At 44.6% G+C, this 18,105-nt stretch overlaps 3 protein-coding genes across 3 annotated transcripts in view; 2 read left to right on the top strand and 1 right to left on the bottom strand.

The window, feature by feature from the left end:
* Nucleotides 1-18,105, bottom strand: part of LOC129163068 (zinc finger protein 420-like) — a 348,176-nt gene that overhangs the window by 35,681 nt on the left and 294,390 nt on the right. The window lies entirely within an intron of this gene.
* LOC139066309 (zinc finger protein 235-like) overlaps nt 1-18,105 on the top strand; it is a 43,234-nt gene that overhangs the window by 13,841 nt on the left and 11,288 nt on the right. Inside the window, exon 6 of the mRNA XM_070548753.1 lies at nt 5,610-6,143. Within this exon, the coding sequence (XP_070404854.1) occupies nt 5,610-6,143 (534 nt within the window). The remainder of the gene's footprint in view (nt 1-5,609; nt 6,144-18,105) is intronic.
* On the top strand, nt 11,932-17,086 carry LOC139066173 (E3 SUMO-protein ligase ZBED1-like). The gene is made up of 2 exons (XM_070548339.1): nt 11,932-16,133; nt 16,304-17,086. Exons 1-2 carry the CDS (start codon nt 15,705-15,707, stop codon nt 16,760-16,762), a joined length of 888 nt encoding a protein of 295 aa, XP_070404440.1. The 5' UTR covers nt 11,932-15,704; the 3' UTR covers nt 16,763-17,086.

The following is an 18,105-nucleotide window of genomic DNA, read 5'->3' as shown; positions in this document are numbered from 1 at the left end:
CACGCTTTGCAAAAACTCACAAAATCTAAAAAAGTACTGAAAACCTACAGGACACATAATGTAATAATACAATACATAATGGGTTCATATATGAGTGTTTAATGTCTCTGAGCAGCTTCACCCCGGGTTTCCACGGGAGCCGTCAGCAGCACGTTACTGCAGCAGCACGTCTTGCTCGCGTAAGCTGCTACTTGGCCCTTCCCACGAGACGCGAAGCAGCAGGGGAGCAGCTGTCACCGACCGAGCACGAAGTCACACGAGTGACTTCGTCAGTAAACACAACAACAAGCAGGAGAAAACTACAACATGGTTTGTGTTTTATATTCTGTCCGTTTTATAATCGCCAATACGGACCTGAAAAACAAAGGAGACCGCTAGCTAGGTGATAACTTCTCACGGGGATGCACAGTTAGTAACATTTTTTAAAGGTAAAGCAACCAAAAGGCAGTACGTTCTTTATTCTGAAAATCTCTGTAGCTTCTCTCCTTTTCCGCGTCCGATTTCCTGTCTTTCCTTTCCCAAAAATGTCGAACTTGACCCGTTTCAGAGGCGTCGCGCGTAGAAAATAGAACCGGCGCGTAAAGGCCGCAACATGCTGCTCCTGAGACGCGGCCGACTCGCGCTGCTGACGGCTGCTGATGGCTCCGGTGGAAAAGGTTCTGTTGACCACAGCGGTTCCTATCAGCAGCTATGACGTGCTGCTGACGGCTCCTGTGGAAAGCCGGGGTTAGAGTCCAATATTTATGCCGCAGTTGAAGGGCGTCAGAAATAACACCAAATGAAATGTTTGACTTAGTTTGTTATTTTATTTGAACCCAGCGGTTCATTTCTGAAATGTTGGAGAATGAATCAAGTTCTGTTTGATGCAGAAAATAATAAAACATAAAACAAATTCTAAACTTCCAATAATATTTAAGATGTGTGTTTTATTCTTTCTGATAATAACACCAGCAGAAGGCTGGATTAGGATTAAATTACCCAGCTGATGGATCTCCTTCACTAACCAGCTAACTACAAACCTTTCCACTAACCTGTCCTGTGTGACCCTCACCATGTGACCCTCATGTCCATGCTGTCTCTGGAGGAGCAGATCGGAAACAAGACCTCCTGTAACTTAAAATGAACCAAAGCTTCCTCCCAGTTTCTCTTTAAGCTGAATTTAACATCAGTTTATCATCATGAAAACAACACTCGGTCGGACTGAGCGTTTCCAGGAGAAACAATAATGAAATTATGAAAATAATAATGTGTTTGGAGGAGCGTCCTCCGATCCTCTCTCTTGTGTGAGCAGACAATCTCTCTCTCTCTCTCTCTCTCTCTCTCTCTCTCTCTCTCTCTCTCTCTCTCTCTGTCTCTCTCGCTCTCTATCTAATAAATGACCAAACGAACCAAAGTGATACAGGCTTGTCGAAGCTGGAGGAGGAGTCAGTGCCATTGCTATCCCATAATAAGCAGTGTCCATGTCTGATCCCTCCACAGACATGGGGACATGAGGACATTTCTCACAAAGAAGCATAAATAAGTAAAACTGTCCAGAATGAATGCTGACAGATGCTTCTGGTTAGAACTCGGTTTGCCCGCGGGTGATCTGGGTGAGGCCACAGAACCTGCAAAGACTCTCAAAAGGTCTGGAAAACGACCGGTTCGGCTGGCTCCGGTGAAGTGGAGACGGTCATACTGGGAAGTTTCGGTAATGGAAACACACCAGTTAGTGCCTGGCTGGTTTATAAAAGACACCCGTTCCTCCTTTTGGTGTGAGGATGCCAGCTGGTCCTGTTCCACTGCAGATAGCTCATCAGTACTTAAAGGGACTTAACGGAGTTTTGAATTGTTATGCTCGCGATTGCCCCCTCAGGCCAAAAGCGTAACGGCAGCTTCAGTAGTAGGCTCGTGCACGAGGCACGCATGCTGTACGTGCACACTCCTTAACGCAAATAACAGCTGAGACAGTCCCGTGTGTGTGTGTGTGTGTGTGTGTGTGTGTGTGTGTGTGTGTGTGTGGCCCGGAGGACAGAGGACAGGAGAAGACGCAGCTAATTAATTAAATAATGTGGTTCTGTACCTTTCTCTTCAGCACAGCCGACAAAGGTTTATGATGGGTCAGTCCTCCTGCATGCTCAGATCATTCCCTTCCCTTGCTTGAAAAATTGTTCCAAAATGAAAGTTGAACCCACATCTTTTTTTATCTGTGAATTCAATGCCGTTCGGCGAGTCTCAAATAAAAATTTGGGCATCTTACTGTACAAAAATATACCATTAATGTAAAAAAGAAACTCTAAAAAAAACTATGTTCTCATCCAGAATCAAACCCAGGTCTTCTGCATGAGAGTCAGACATCTTACTAGGTGAGCTAAAGCACCAGCTACATTTAAAGCATCGGTAACTTCTATATCCTTGATGACACCTGAAACAACGTCAAACCAAAGAACGGTTCGGAGCGAAAATTGCTATTTTGTTGCTAATTTGCGGGAAATATCTTGAAGAAAGTTATACAGAAAGTAGCTAAGGGTCCTCAGAAATGTAGCTAGGTTCGTCACTAGGCGTTAGGAACAGCGACAAAGTTGCTGAGTTGGCACCATCGACTACCTCTCTCTGCTGCTAAAGCAACGGATAGCAAATGCTACGGGCTATGCCTGAGCATGAACGCGCATGAAGCAGCCTGCTCGACCTGAGCACCTCTCTTTTTCTGTGATTTTACAGAAAAACAGGCAATCACAGTAAAAATGCCAGGGCTGATTCTACAGGACCAGGGCATTGCAGGATGTCCCTTTAATACAAGTTGTTTATTGTGTATCTACATTGGCATTAGTTTGGGATGTTCTGATCATACAAGCAACACCTGTGTGAACCCTGTGTGCAGCACTTGGGGTTCTTCCCCTTTGCTCCTGTTTCTTTGCCTGAGTTACCCAAACTAGTTAACTCTATGAAGACCTCTGCATGCCCCCTCGACATCTTACTCTCATCTTTGTTTAAAAGTGCTTTTCAGTCCATCGGTCCCAGCGTGCTCTCTATAATTAATGCTTCTCTGGTCTCTGGTCAGGTCCCTGCTTACTTTAAGAACGCTGTAATCCACCCGCTTCTTAAAAAACCGAGTCTTGACCCCTCTCTCCATAGCAGCTTCAGACCCATCTCTAAACTTCCGTTCATCTCCAAGATCTTGGAAAAGGTTGTGGCTAAACAACTCACAGCTGCTCCTGATGAACATAACATCTATGATAGCTTCCAGTCAGGTTTTCGTAGAGCTCATTCTACTGAAACAGCTCTTCTTAGGGTCTCTAATGACCTTCTGACTCACAGTGATGCAGGGGACTGTTCTGTTCTGGTCCTGCTGGACCTGACTGCAGCCTTTGACACTGTTGATCATCACCTGCTACTGGAGAGGCTGAGAGACTGGGTAGGCCTATCAGGATCTGCTCTGGAGTGATTCTCCTCTTATCTCTCTGAGCGCTCCTTTTCTGTGGCCGTCTCCAAGTTTAGGTCCTCCACCACCTCTCTTACCCATGGTGTCCCACAAGGTTCTGTGCTGGGGCCTCTGCTCTTCCTCCTCTATCTGCTTCCTCTTCAGCACATTCTGAGCTCCTTCAAAGGAATCTCCTACCATCTTTATGCAGATGAAATCCAACTGTACATCTCCTTTAAGCCCCATGAGATGTCTAAGCTGCAGCTGTTACACACCTGCTTAGACTCTATCAAAACCTGGATGGCTGGGAGCTTTCTTCAGCTGAATGAAGATGAGACTGAGATCCTCATCTGTGCTCCAGACAAGCTGGTTCCCAAAGTCAGAGACTCTCTTGGTCAGCTTGCTTCTCACACCAAACCTTCCGTCAGGAATCTTGGTGTGACCTTTGACCCAGCTCTCACCCTGGATTCTCATGTCAGTTCTCTTGTTCGCTCTTCCTTCTTCCATCTCAGGAACATTGCTAAGCTGAGTCCCATTCTGTCCCGCTCTGAACTTGAGACAGTTCTCCACACCTTCACCTCCTCACGCTTAGACTACTGTAACTCTCTTTTCACGTGTCTGAGCAGAACCTCCCTGAACCGTCTACAGGTGGTTCAGCACGCCTGTGCTCGGCTTCTGACCAAGTCCGCCAAATACACCCACATCACCCAGCTTCTCCTCCAGCTTCACTGGCTGCCAGTCAACTTCAGGGTTCATTTCAAGATCCTGGTTCTGGTCTATAGGGCCTTACATGGACAAGCACCATCTTACATTGGTGATCTTCTTAGTCCCTACACTCCCAGCAGGTCCCTGAGGTCCAGTGATCAAAGCCTACTGGTTGTGCAACGCATCAGGCTAAAGGTCAAAGGTGACAGATCATTTGCTGCTGTGGCCCCCAGACTCTGGAACTCTCCCCCCCTGAGCCTGAGAACAGTGGACTCAGTGGTCTCCTTTAAAAAGCAGCTGAAGACTCACTTGTTCAAGATGGCTTTTGTATGACCTTCTTCACCTCTCTCTCTTTATTCTGCTCTCCCCACCTATTCCACCTTCCTCAGGATCCACTGATTTCCCTCTTTCCTATTCACTCTCTCTCTTTCTTAACATTTTTTTCTTTTAAATCCCAATTGCCTATTTTTGCTCATTTTATAATACTTTTAAACATTTTCTAAATGCTTTTTTATATTTTTACATTTTTTTTTGTTTTTGTGACGCACCTCATGATTTTTATCTTGAGAGGCGCCATAGAAATACTTTCTTCCTCCCCTTTTCCTTCATGCTGTGCAGGACAGCAGCAACAATGTAAAACAACATGTCCGCCTAACTTTAACTCCGTCTGCAAGAGTGATGTAAGCTTTGAGTCCTGCAATGAAAAGCTTCAGCTCCTGGGGAAGCTGATTACAGCTGGTTTAATACGACGTAAAGAACACAGTCTGGGTGGAGTGAGGTGAGTTTCCAGGGATCGCTGCAGAGATCAACACCTCCCAGTCAGACGCAGCTACGCTCACCAACACCCGTCTGTATGAGCGTCAGAAGGCTCAGCTAATAACCGGACCATAAGGAAGTTCATGATGCTGGAAGAGCAGCCTTTCTCTGTGGTGGAAGAAGAACCAAGTTTATTCATACAGCACGTGTCCCAGACCGAGGTCACGAAAGGAATCACAATAAAACGCTGAAAAATAATACAATGAGTAGAAAACAACAGGCTCCGCCCACTGCTCAGTCACTAAGTAACCCACTACTACTAATAATAATAATAATAATAACAATAAATCTCCCAAAATGCTAATTAGTAAGATTCCTTTGCTTTGTAGTGCTCTAGCCTGCTGAGAGCTTAAAAGTGAAAGATTGTTACTGACAGTAGCTACATCTAAGTGTTTATTCATTTTCCTTTTGACTGAATAGTTGCTGATTTTATCTTGGAGACGTTTCTCCTCACATAAGCTTCAGATCTAAAGCTTGGGTTGTGAGTAGGAGGCTTAGAAGTTCTGGTCAGAAACAAACACGCTGATTGTGATGGAAGTTTTTATTGTTCCTAAAGTAGAAATCTGTTTTTATCTAAATGAAGTTCATGTTCTTGTTCCTTTTTCCCACATCATGTAGCCAGTATCACTCATGGTGTACATATAAAGGTATGGTGGTCTGTAACATCATGTGTCTGTGTGTCCTACAGATGTTCCACAGCTGGTGCTGGTTAAAGAAGAAGCTCCTGAAGAACAGAGTGCTGGTGTGGACCAGCAGGACCCAGAACACCTCCACATAAAGGAGGAACAGGAGGAGCTCTGGACCAGTCTGGAGGGAGAGCATCTCTGTTTGAAGGAGGAGACTGAAGCTGTCGGGTTTCCTGTTACTGCTGTTTCTATAAAGAGTGAGGATGATGAAGAGAAACCTCTGGTCTCACAGCTTCATCAGCAGCAAATAGAAGACAGAGATGTTCCAACCAGCAGCTCAGCTGACCAGATGGCAGCAGAAACTGGTGGAGGAGCAGGAACTAGCAGGAACCCAGATCTCACCCCTCATGAACAAACATCTGATTCTTCAGAGACTGAAGTTAGTGGAGATGATGAAGATGATGATGATGATGAAGATGATGATGATGATGATGATGATGATGATGTGAATCTGGACTCTGAGCTGTCAGACTCTGGGTCTGAAACTGGAGATGAAGATGATGACTGGAATGAGAGCAGGTCTTCTGAGTCAGATGGTAAGTCTGTCAACAAGTTCTTCACAAGTGGTCTCTCCAGAGACACGTGAGGGAGACAAGTCATCCAGCAATAAGGTCTTCAGGCTGTTTGGTTCATAAGAAATGTGTTAGAGTGAAGCAACATGTAGACTCGTGCAGGAAAGTCCAGAAGAAACCTAAATCATTTAGTCATGATGAGTGTGGAGAAAGGTTTACTACAAATGTAAATAAACAAATCACATGAGAGTCCACACATAGCAGCTGCTGTTCCAGAGTATGGGCCAGCCTCATCCCACCCATACTCTGCTTCTGGCCGCTAACAAGATGGCGCCTGTGTTTGGAATAGCCACAGGTCCGTTTCCACATTCCCGCCTGGCCACGGGGCAGCGCTGTGTCTCTGTCCATGTTTCCTCGGGTTTGTTTATCCTGGTTCTTCAGTGGTTTCCCTTCCTGTTCCCTCCATGAGTGGACTTTACACACCGTGGATCTGACCTGCTGTTGGGGTAATTAGGAAGCGAGTAATTTGTAAGTTTTACTTACTTTTGGATTCTTCAATAAATTCTGTAATATGGGAATATTTACCGAGTTATTAATTAATTAAGATACTTTTTAGGTATCTACGGGGCACCATCCCCTTTAACCGGGGAAAAATTGAATCCAAAACTCTTATCAGTCTTTCTTGAAGTTGTGGAATCCTAGGAGCAAAGATTTTGCATCGACACGAAGTTTACTGGAGACAAAATCTGAATTTTATAACATTTAATTAAACAAGGAGATTAATAATGCAAAACAATGTGAGATAATTGGAGATGTGTGTTTGACATCAGACCGTGTGTGTGTGTGTGTGTGTGTGTGTGTGTGTGTGTGTGTGTGTGTGTGTGTGTGTGTGTGTGTGTAAGGGATCCTCTGTTCTGCTGAGCAGGTGTGCAGGGAGTGTGTGTCTGATAAGGCTGGAGGAATGAGCTGTGTGCTGTAAGCTGTGAGTGTGTGTGGGGGGGGGGGGGCTCTCCCCTCCCTCTCGCATACACAGGAGAACTGAGTGTGTCCAGTTCTCAACTTTCCGAACACTTAGTAACTTAAACTCACAGTGAACTGAACTTAAAACTTCAAAAGTTAACAAAACAACAAAGGTCACTCTTAAATTATTTAATCTAAAAGAGAAGTCTACCAGCCTGGCCAGAGCTGACGACTAAACCCAGATTAAACAAATAATAAACAAACAGACCTTACTTTCTCTCCTTTTACAGAGACGCTGGAGCTGTTGTTGTGGTGACATCATCACCTTGCTTCCGTGAGCAAAGCATCATGGAAAATGAAGTGTCTCTGGCGCTGATGATGGAATATGCTCTTTAAAGCAATATTTAGCACAGTCTTTGGAAATCACTGCACAGTAATTTCCTCATGAGGTCAGACCCTCAACATTCCCCCTTTTGGTTTCGGGGATCGCGCCCAAAGCTCGATCGTCGGAAGCACAGATGGGTGTGTCCCTCATGATGTTGTTCGACTTGGTTGTCGGTCGACTTGATTGTCGGAAGCACAGGTGGGTTTGTCCCTTAGGAACGTTGGTCTCCTTGGATGCCTTTGTCTTTGGTCTTTGTCTTGGATCCTGGCGCCTTTGGTCTTTGTCTTTGTCTTGGATCCTGGTCAGGCACAAAACAAAAGAGGATAGGAAACGGGATAGTCCCCACGCGCATAACGAGAAGAAGCCACCCATGCAGGTGGTACGCAATGATGATGTCGTCCATGCGAAAGGTAGTAGTAGAAGGAGGAAGGTCGGTGGGCGGTTGACTCCACGAGGGGACACAAGGGCATCCGTCAGGGATAAAGGGGCATCTCACCGCCGGCCATACAGTTCAGTTCATGGAGCACGCGGTAATGTACGAGGTCCATAGTTCGCAAACGTGCATTGACCTATGTGGTCCCAAGATTCCCCCCTTTTTGGTCCAAAGGGTGGATCAGGACAGTCTTTGGGCTAAAACAAGGACCATATACTAAGAGGTACTACAATGTGCTGGTGCGGCAGACAGAGTCATTGACAGACTGAGCTGGGCCGGCACATAACCACTAGCTAAAATGTGACCAAGGAAGAAACAAAAATACAGAAACCCCAAAAAAAAAGCATATCATAACATCCAAGAAAATTCATAGCAACCTTGAGGTCTCATAAAATACTTTCTTAAGTAATACTTTCAGTGTGTAGCTTATAAAGAATGTGACATAATGCAACACTCAGATAAAAATGTGAGGTAACTAAAGTGAAACTACTCATAGGGTTACAGAATAACAAAGAAAATGTTGCTCACCCCCTTTAGACAGGCGTGGTACATTCACGCTTGGATTCTCTCCGAACGCTGTCACGAGGTACACCGTAGGTGAGCAGGTGCATCTTATCTTGGAGTTTCTTAACACGCCTGTAGGCGGAATAAGCTATCACGGCCGTGACGAGCCATCCCATCCCCTGGGCGACCAATGTGCAGATTAAGGTGGTATAATCTGTGTCTATGTAGCGTCTTGGGTATCTATTCATGGGCGTCAGAGTAAGTTCACGCGGGGTTTGTGTGAACTTAACAAGTTTGGTTCCTTCAATCAGTAGTTGTTGGTCAATTTCAAAATCGATGGTAAAGTTATAACCCTGGAAAGCGTCCATGATCTCAATCTCTGAATCATGCTGTTCGAGGTTGAGATGATGGAGTGCTAGGTGTCTAGTTCAAGGTGGAAATGCCTACCGTCCTTTCAAATACCAACGTTTAGCATAGACGTAAGCCTATAGATGTGAGGTGTCTCAATTATGGGAACATTTAACAGGAAACCGAGTTCTAATTTTTCTGCATCAACGTGAATGGGAATTGCACTGCCTAGGCTGTACGCTAGGTGGATTTGTGAAAGGTGTACGTTAGAGGGGGTAGCAGCTAGGGCTGTCGCGGTTGAGGAATTCCCCCTGCGGTGATTCAGGGTGGCTTAATATTGCGGTGTGCGATATTATTGCAGCCCTTCTTTTAATTGCAGTACTATCTAAACATAATGTTTACACATTTAAAAAAGGTTAAAAATTGCCGTGCCTTCTTTTATAACACTTTACTGAATGCAGATCAAAGGGCAGTAACAACACAGATCGCAGTAACGTTTGTTTCTCCGACAGTCGGAGTCCGACTGAACTTAAAAACAACAAAATTCAGGAGAAGGTTAAACTTTTAAATGCAAATTTGGCTGCAGCGTCTATCAAATAAGAAACAAGTCCCCGTTTTGTTTAGTTGTTTAAAATCAAGCATAAAAAATTACATGTACCGGGCGCGGGGCACTATCATTTCACTTTCACACACGAATGACGGTGCTTTATAGCTCGGTCACGTCCTTGTTACCCACAAGGAAAACCAGCATGTTAACCATATACGGTTTGAGAGATGATCTGAGAGGGGTGGCAACATTTCCAGCAACACTGAAAACCCTCTCGGATTGTGCGCTCGTTGCACTAACACACACGTACTTGCGTGTGACTGGCGAGCAAAGGGAATCTCTCCCGCTTGTTGCTCCACCATGTCAGGGGGGTTTCTTTAGGGTGGATGCATTCCTCCTGCAGGTAGCGAGTGAGCTCCAGCTCGGCTCAAACTCTCTTCGGGACGGTTGCAGAAGCAGTGCTTGTCCGGGACTTCAGCAGGTTTCCGAGCTTTTTTTTTTTTTTTTTTTTTTTATCCGCTGGTGGCAGCCCTGTCTCGGCTAAGGACTCTGGCTGCGCAGCAGCTGACATACTGAAAACCAAAGTGCTCCCAAAGGAGCGAAGTAACGTTTCGTATTGATACCAGTGCAGCCATCCTTCTCAACATGCATCATTGAGTTGAATCAAGTTCAGTAATCGCGGTGGCCCATGATGCAGCGCGGTGGGCTTCTTTATATTGCGATATTTCATTTTTGCGGTTACCGCGACAGCCCTAGTAGCAGCTGTCAAGCAATCTTTGAGCAGGTCTAGTGGTACCAAGTACGTGGGAATGCAACCTTCAACCAAGCTGTCCAGCGTGGAACTTACTTCCCTGAGCAGGTCCTGCATCAAATCTCTCACCACTCGTGTGTACACAATATCATGATGTATGGTTTCAGACAAAGTCTGGAGTGCACTAGAGATTCATTAATCAGAGCAGAGTGTAGGTTGACAGGTACAAGAGTACCCTGTAAGGTTTTAGTAAGTACTTCCTGTTAGCGGTCTAGGAGGAGGAGTGTTTCTTGGTTAGTGAAAGGGACGGCGGGCGGGCGGGCTGGTTCTTTGTCGGTTAGTACATGTTAGTGGGTTAAACGTGCACTTTCCCCCTTTCCATTTCCATGCATAGAACTATGTGGAGACTACGTCTACCTCCTGCGGGGAGTCTGGTCTCTGTTCCTGCGGGGATGGTTTGACGTAGGGTTTGATTTGGTTTGCATGCACCCATTTGTAGACAGGCTCCTGTCTTGCTTTGGTGATGCGTAACCTGTATGCAACTGGAGAGAGTTTTGCCACGATCTCAAATGGTCCTGACCAGCAGGACCAGAACTTCTTAGCTCTGCCTGCTGGTTGGGCGAACCGGAAGTAGAATACTTTGTCACCCACCTCGTATTCGCGGTTGGTTGTCTTTTGGTCGTAGTAGGCTTTAGCGCCTTCTACGTTGGTCTCCAGTTTCTTCTGAGCGTGCGCAAACGTAGCTCTGAGGTGTGTTTTCAAGTCTGCCACATACTGATGAGCGGTATAGGCAGTGGCAACACTGACATCCTCTGGGTGATACAGGAGGTGCAGTGGTAGAGTCATCAGTCTGCCGGTCATCATCTCAAAGGGCGTAACCCCCGTGGATCTCTGGGGAGTGGACCGTATGGCCATCAAGACCAGAGGGAGCTTAATGTCCCAGTCCTTCCCGGTGGAGCAGACGTACTTCTTGAGCATGGAGACGACCGTGCGGTTCATCCGTTCGACCTGTCCGGATGACTGTGGGTGATGGGGAGGTGGAACTTAACTTCCACTCCCAGAAGTTCAAACAGGGACGTCATTACACTGGATGTGAAATGAGTTCCCCGGTCAGAGTCAATGCAGAGTGGAAGTCCCCATCGACTGAAAACGTGGTTAATCAGTAGTACAGCGGTTGTGACGGCTGTGTCGTTTGGCACTGGAAGGCACTCCACCCACTTTGTGAAACTGCAAGTTACAGTTAGCCTATATTTGTTTCCTCTTGCCGATTTTGGAACCGGTCCAACCCAGTCGATCTGCAGGTGAGACCAAGGGAAGGTTATTCCCCTGCGTTGCAGTGATGCTCTAGCAAGCGGCTGGGAGGGTTGAAACTGGGCACAGATGAGGCAGCCTTGGACATAGCTGTGTACGTCTTTGGACATTACTCCTCTGTGGTAGAGTGGAACAACCCAGCGAGGCGGGCTGTGGTCGTCACGCATGTAAACTAACAAATCGTTTTGTAGTTTCAGGTGTGCGAGCTGACGATGCAGGGTTACCAAATCTCGGCTTGCGCCAGTAGGTGGTGACGGTTGTTCAGACATCGGGCCCTTTTGGAGAAGCTCGCGGATGAGCTTCAGGTCAGGATCTTGTTCCTGCATGGTGACTAGGTCCGCGTCCTGTGGTTGTCTGCCTAGAAACACGGGTACCCCAACGGTCCGAGGTTCGTCTGCCTGTTTAGCATGGCGACGAGTATTCGCGCAGACCTCGTGAACGGCCTTGGGCGGAAGCCACTCGTCTTTGAATTCCCAGCAGGTTCCCTGGTCAGCACCAAGCTTAGCAAGGCGGTCAGCTTCGTCATTACCATCTTTCTCCGGACCTAGGGTCCTTGAGTGACCTTTGACCTTTTTCCAGTAGACCATTATGCCTTTCTCGGTGGTGAGCAGATCACACGCTAGGAACAACTCCGAGTGTTTCACGTCTCTGTTCCTGGCAGTTTTCATGTGGTTCTCCTTCCACATGGGGAAGTGAGAAATGAAGCTGTGTCTAGCGTAGTTTGAATCTGAGCAAAGGACGATGTGAGTGATGTCCAAGGCTGCCGCCTGCTGGAGGGTTATCAACACTGCAGCGATTTCGGCGTACTGACTAGACTTTTGGCCCAACCGGTAGTGATTTGGTTGCTTGGTGTCACAGTCCACCCAAACGACTCCAACCCCAGCACGGAGCTGGCCTTCGTGAAGGTAGGCGCATCCGTCAGTGTAAGCTTTCGGAAGCCCTTGGCAAACATTCTCATCAAAGTAGCGATGGTTGGATGCGGTTGGGTAGACTGCGGCAGGTGTGTCCAGGGGGCCCATGACGGAGTCAGAGTCACAGTGCTGGCAGCCTGCTAGCCCTTGTCCTAGCGCTAGCTTGGTGTTCTGCATACAGAGCCACCCTGGGTCTGCGTCGGCCCCCGGAGCAATGTAAACACACACACAGATCACATGACTGAACTCCCGAGGTAGATAATATGGCCGCAAGCTAACAGCTAGCAGCTCCAAATCCGGACGGTATACCGAAACTTTGACAGAGACGTGTCTAGGGTTGCAGTATCTGTTGTTAACATAGACAATGAGTCCCCCACCTCTGCTTTTACCACTGGCCTGCGTGTCCCTATCGGCTCTTACAGATGTGAAACCGCCTAGGTCTATGTTAGCCTGTGGCGTTAGCTCGGTTAGCCACGTATCCGTGTAGATAAACAGACTGCACTCACGGTATAGTCGGAGGGTATTCAAGGCACACAGTTCGTCCATTTTATTCTGTAGCGAGTTCACGTTGCCCATTATCACTGTCGGGATTGATGGTTTAAATCGCCTCCAGTGATCCGCTTTCCTCGCTCCGGCCTTACAGCCTCTGTAGCTCCTCTTTATCTCAGCCGGGATGTTATGTCGCAAGCCGACCTGTCCCTTTGTTCTTAGTGTCAGCAGTTCCGCTCTCGAATAGATGAGGGAGCTGGTTCCAGAAGTTTTGAATAGTACATTATCCATCTTGTATCACTAAGGTTAAAATCCTAGTCTGAAAAAAGAGAGAAAAAAAAAAGAAAAAAGTCCGGTGTTGCAGAGCTACTTGGAAAGGCTGCCGTCACTCCAGCGCCATGTTTCATTTAGCCTTTTGTGTGTAATGGACTATTTTTGACAATTCAGATTTTTTTTTGTGATAATTTCAACATACCTGGGGTATCTACCAATTCATCATTGCCATGCTGAGCTCTATAATGCCTCAACATTGATGAAGTACTCTTATTGGAGTAAGACAGCTCTGTGGAGCAGAGCCGACACTTCACCTACAATAAAATAAATAGTTAATTTATCTGAAAACAATTTAAGCCTCTTACCAGAGAAAGACTACAAACACATTTAAAATACAGAAATAACAGTAAACGTTGCCAAATGGAGAAAACAATTTACTTTTTTTGGCGTCAAAAGATCAAAATTATTCCAGACTGGGGAAAACTTCTTGGAACGATCCATGAAGTCAGCGGAGAAAAGTGAGCGTGAGGGTAAGGAAAAATCCAAAATCCAACAGCAAAACTCTATCCAACAAATCCGCAACATGTCGATACAGTTTGTTTCCTTATAAACACAATTTGGCACGGCGCATCCAAACGACACACTTCCTGTGTCGGTCACGTGATATTTTCTTAAAGAGATTCACTCACTGATACGGGGTTTCACTCTTGTGCAGTCAACACTGTGCTGACGCGCCAGTGTCGTTCGTCCCATTACTACCTCATTGTTAACCTGATCTGAACCCCTTTGAGAACCTGTGGTCCATCATCAAATGTGAGATTTACAAGGAGGGAAAACAGTACACCTCTCTGAACAGTGTCTGGAGGCTGTGGTTGCTGCTGCATGCAATGTTGATGGTGAACAGATCAAAACACTGACAGAATCCATGGATGGCAGACTTTTGAGTGTCTTTGCAAAGAAAGGTGGCTATATTGGTCGCTGATTTGTTTTTGTATTGTTTTTGAATGTCAGAAATGTATATTTGTGAATGTGGAGATGTTATATTGGTTTCACTGGTAAAAAGAAATAATTGAAATGGGTATATATTTGTTTTTGTTAAGTTGCCTAATAATTATGCACAGTAATAGTCACCTGCACACACAGATATCCCCCTAAAATAGCTAAAACTAAAAACAAACTAAAAACTACTTCCAAAAACATTCAGCTTTGATATTAATGAGTTTTTTGGTTTTTTGGTTCATTGAGAACATGGTTGTTGTTCAATAATAAAATTATTCCTCAAAAATACAACTTGCCTAATAATTCTGCACTCCCTGTAGAGAAGAAAACTGTCTCAACCCCGACAGCTTCCACTTCCCAAACGTCCATTGAGGACACCCTCTACAACATAACTAAATACCCCACAAGCTCTCGAAGACACAAAGAAATAACAAACGCCATTGCTTTTTTCCTTGCCAAAGACCAGTGCTCCATTAACACCGTAGCTAATGTGGGATTCAAGAAACTTGTCGAGACTTTAGATAAAAGGTACGACTTGCCATCCCGAAATCATTTCAGTCGAGTGTGTCTCCCTGCTCTTTATGATGAGTGTCTCCAGGGCGTTCTAAAGGACCTTGCTAATGCTAAATATTTCGTCACCACTACCGACCTGTGGTCAAGCCAAACAATGGAACCATATATGAACCTCACGGTTCATTCTATAGATGCCGATTTCAACATGGAAACTAGATGTCTACAGACGTCTTATTTCCAGAGGATCACACAGGGCAGAACATCGTTGCTGGACTGAGACAAGCGATAGCTGCTTGGAACCTAGATGAGGGGAAACTCATCTGCATGACCACAGACAACGCCCGCAACGTAACACTGGCTGCTCAACTCAACGGCTGGATGAGGCTTCAGTGCTTCGGACACAGACTCCATTTGGCCATAGGTAAGCTGGATATGATTTACGGATGTAATTATTAGAATTGAATGACAAAAATTACCATACAGTGTTTGCAACCTCAGGCTATGCATGTCTAAAAAAAACCTTCATGAAAATGCAGAGGCCATCACATTTTTATTGTTTAATTGTTTACAGTCATTACCTACCTTTTTTGATTTTTCCCACCTAAGTGTGATATTTGAGATTTTGATTCATGAGTGATATAACTTGCTTTGACATTTGATTCATTCTTTAACTAAAGGCCAGTAGTTTAAGTAGGTGGCAAAGTGTTCTTTATATTTATTCTGTTTATTTTTATACAGTGTATTTTTGTACTTTTCAGTTAAACTTTGTATCTCAAGACAAAGTTACTGTTTGTTTAGTAATTTATTTATTCAAAATGAATCCGTTATGAATTAATTATATGAATGAATACGTAATCTGAAAGATATTCTTTCTCTCTCACACACACAAATGATAGCCCTATCTGTGGATTGGATTATATATATACATTATAACAAATAAATTAAAGTTAATATCTTAACAGAATGTTCTTTTTTTCCCAATCACAGAGAGAGCCATGAAAGATGCTAGGATTGATCGGGCAATTGGGGTCTGCAAGAAGGTGTTCAGCACCTTCTCCTACAGTTGGAAAAAGAAGAAGGAGCTGGCCAAGGTGCAGAAGGCCCTGAGTCTGCCTGAACACTCACTAAAGACTGAGTGTCCAACAAGATGGGGTTCAAGGCATGCAATGGTTTCCAGAGTCCTCGAGCAGCAGAAGGCTATTGCCCAGGTCCTCTCTCAAGACAGGGGAACCCGGCACTTCATCCCCACATGGCAGGACATTGATGTCCTTGAGCAAGACCCTGGGCCCTCTGGTTGATTTCACCGATGCTCTTTCTGGTGAAAAATATGTGAGTGTGTCCTTGGTGAAACCAACACTACATCTCTTCAATAACTCAATCCTGGCAGACCAAAATGATGACACAGATCTTTCCAAATCAATCAAGAAAAAAATTCTGGACTACCTAAATGAAAAATACAATGACCCACCAACCCAGGAGCTGCTAGACATTGCCACTGCCCTAGGCCCGAGGTTCAAGATGAAGTACAGCAGTGAAGTCAGCCAGGAGTCGGTGAAAGCCAGATTGACAAGAGAGATGAAGGAGATGACGGTAATAATTATATTCTATTCTAATATAATTTATAATATACATTTATTCAGATTTGTGTGTAGTAAAATCATAATTTAATTTGAAGCTTTAATGTTAAAATCATAGTTGTACTACACAGACAAAACATGTTTTTTTCTTCCACACTCTGACCTCTAATTTTTCCCTTAAAGGAGACTCCAGTGATGCAGATGCCTGCTGAATCTGATGACACAGAAGAAGCTAAGAAGAAGAGGAGGAAGAAGGGCCTCGGCAGTTTCTTCAAGGTCCCTGAGGGCACTTCTCCAGATGGTGCGCGGCCTGCTTTGCATCCAGACGAGGCCATAGCCTTAGAGCCACAGGCCTACCTCCAGGCAGCGACTCTTGACACTGAGGAAGACCCCCTGGAGTGGTGGAAGCAATCCCCGAAGTTTCCAAAGTTGTCCCTCCTTGCGAAGAAATATATTTGCGTCCCAGCCACAAGTGCCTCTTCGGAACGGGTCTTCAGCACAGGTGGCAATATTGTCACCTGTCTGCGTGCATCTCTGATGCCAGATCATGTCAATAGGCTTGTCTTTCTGGCTAAAAACCTTACATTAAGAAACAGTGTAAAAGTAAAGGACTTGAGCATGCACATTTGTTTTCTATTTTAGTTTTTAAAGATCAGTAGTTTAAGTCGTGGAATTAATTTCATGGCTAAATGTTCTTTATATTTATTTTATTTTCATACACTGTACTTTTCAGTTGTTGAACTTTATATTTTATATTTCAAGACAAAGTTACTATTTGAGTCCTTTTTTATGTATACAGTATTTATTACAATCAGTGGTGCCTTACTGGATTTTTTTTTTCAGGTACCACACACTAAGATTTACATACCTCAAAATAACGTGTGATGTTTGACCTTGATTCATGAAGGATGATTGAAAATAAATAGCTTTTACATTTCATTTTTTTTTTACTATTGAAAGTAGTTTCAGTAGGTTGTGGAAGTTCATGGCAAATATATATATATATTCTATTTTAATACAGTGTGTTTTTGTACATTTCAGTTGTTGTTGCACTTTACACAAAGTTACACTTTTAGTTTGGGAGAATTAAAAGTCAGTTTTTCTAAATGTCTGTAAAGCTACAGATGATAAATGTTAAAAAGTCAATGTTATGTTCAATAAATGACTTTAATCAAAGTTACTGAATAATTGTGTTAAATAATCGAGATATCAATTTTATTCAAAATAATCGTGGTTATCATTTTTGCCATAATTGTGCAGCCCTTAAGAAACCCGGTCTTGATATCTCGGTATTTTCCAGTCATCGACCCATTTCTACGCTGCTATTTCTTTCTAAGGTCCTTGAGAAATAATAAGTTTAAGAAGTTTTTCAATCAGCTTTTAGAGCAAATCATAGTACTGAAACTGCGCTTGTGAGAGTGTTCAATGATATTTACCAATATACTGATGTGGGTGACAGTCGTTTTATTACTCTTAGATCTGACCGCTGCTTTTGATACTCTTGATCATGTTATACTTCTCAATCGACTGGAGAATTTTTTTTTGGTCTCTGGTTCAGCGCTCTTCTGGATGAGTTCATACCTGGCTGACAGGTATGTGACTGTTAAGATTGGTAGCTTCTGCTCAAGGTATGCTCCCCTGAAATATGGGGTCCCACAGAGCTCTGTAGTAGGTCCTCTGCTTTCATTTTATGTTTGCTCCCTCTTGGGGCCATCTTTAGGAAATATGAGCTTGACTTCCATCTTTATGCTGATGACTGTCAGGTCTATGCTCCTGTTAAAGCTAAGGATTTAGCTCTGAGTTGTCTTCGTGAGGTTAATGATTGTGGATGGGTTGTAATTTTCTCCAGATTAATGAGTCTAAGACGGAAATGATTATGTTTGCACCAAGTGGTGCTCCTGTAGTTACTCAGTCTCATATGATGCAAAGGATCTTCGTCTTCCTCCGCTTATCCGGGTCCGGGTCGCGGGGGCAGCATCCCAATT

The sequence above is a fragment of the Nothobranchius furzeri genome, chromosome 2 (assembly GCF_043380555.1).
Source record: "Nothobranchius furzeri strain GRZ-AD chromosome 2, NfurGRZ-RIMD1, whole genome shotgun sequence".
Classification (NCBI taxonomy): Eukaryota; Metazoa; Chordata; class Actinopteri; order Cyprinodontiformes; family Nothobranchiidae; genus Nothobranchius; species Nothobranchius furzeri.
Note: the sequence above shows the minus strand (reverse complement) of the source record. Positions and strands in the feature narration are given on the sequence as shown.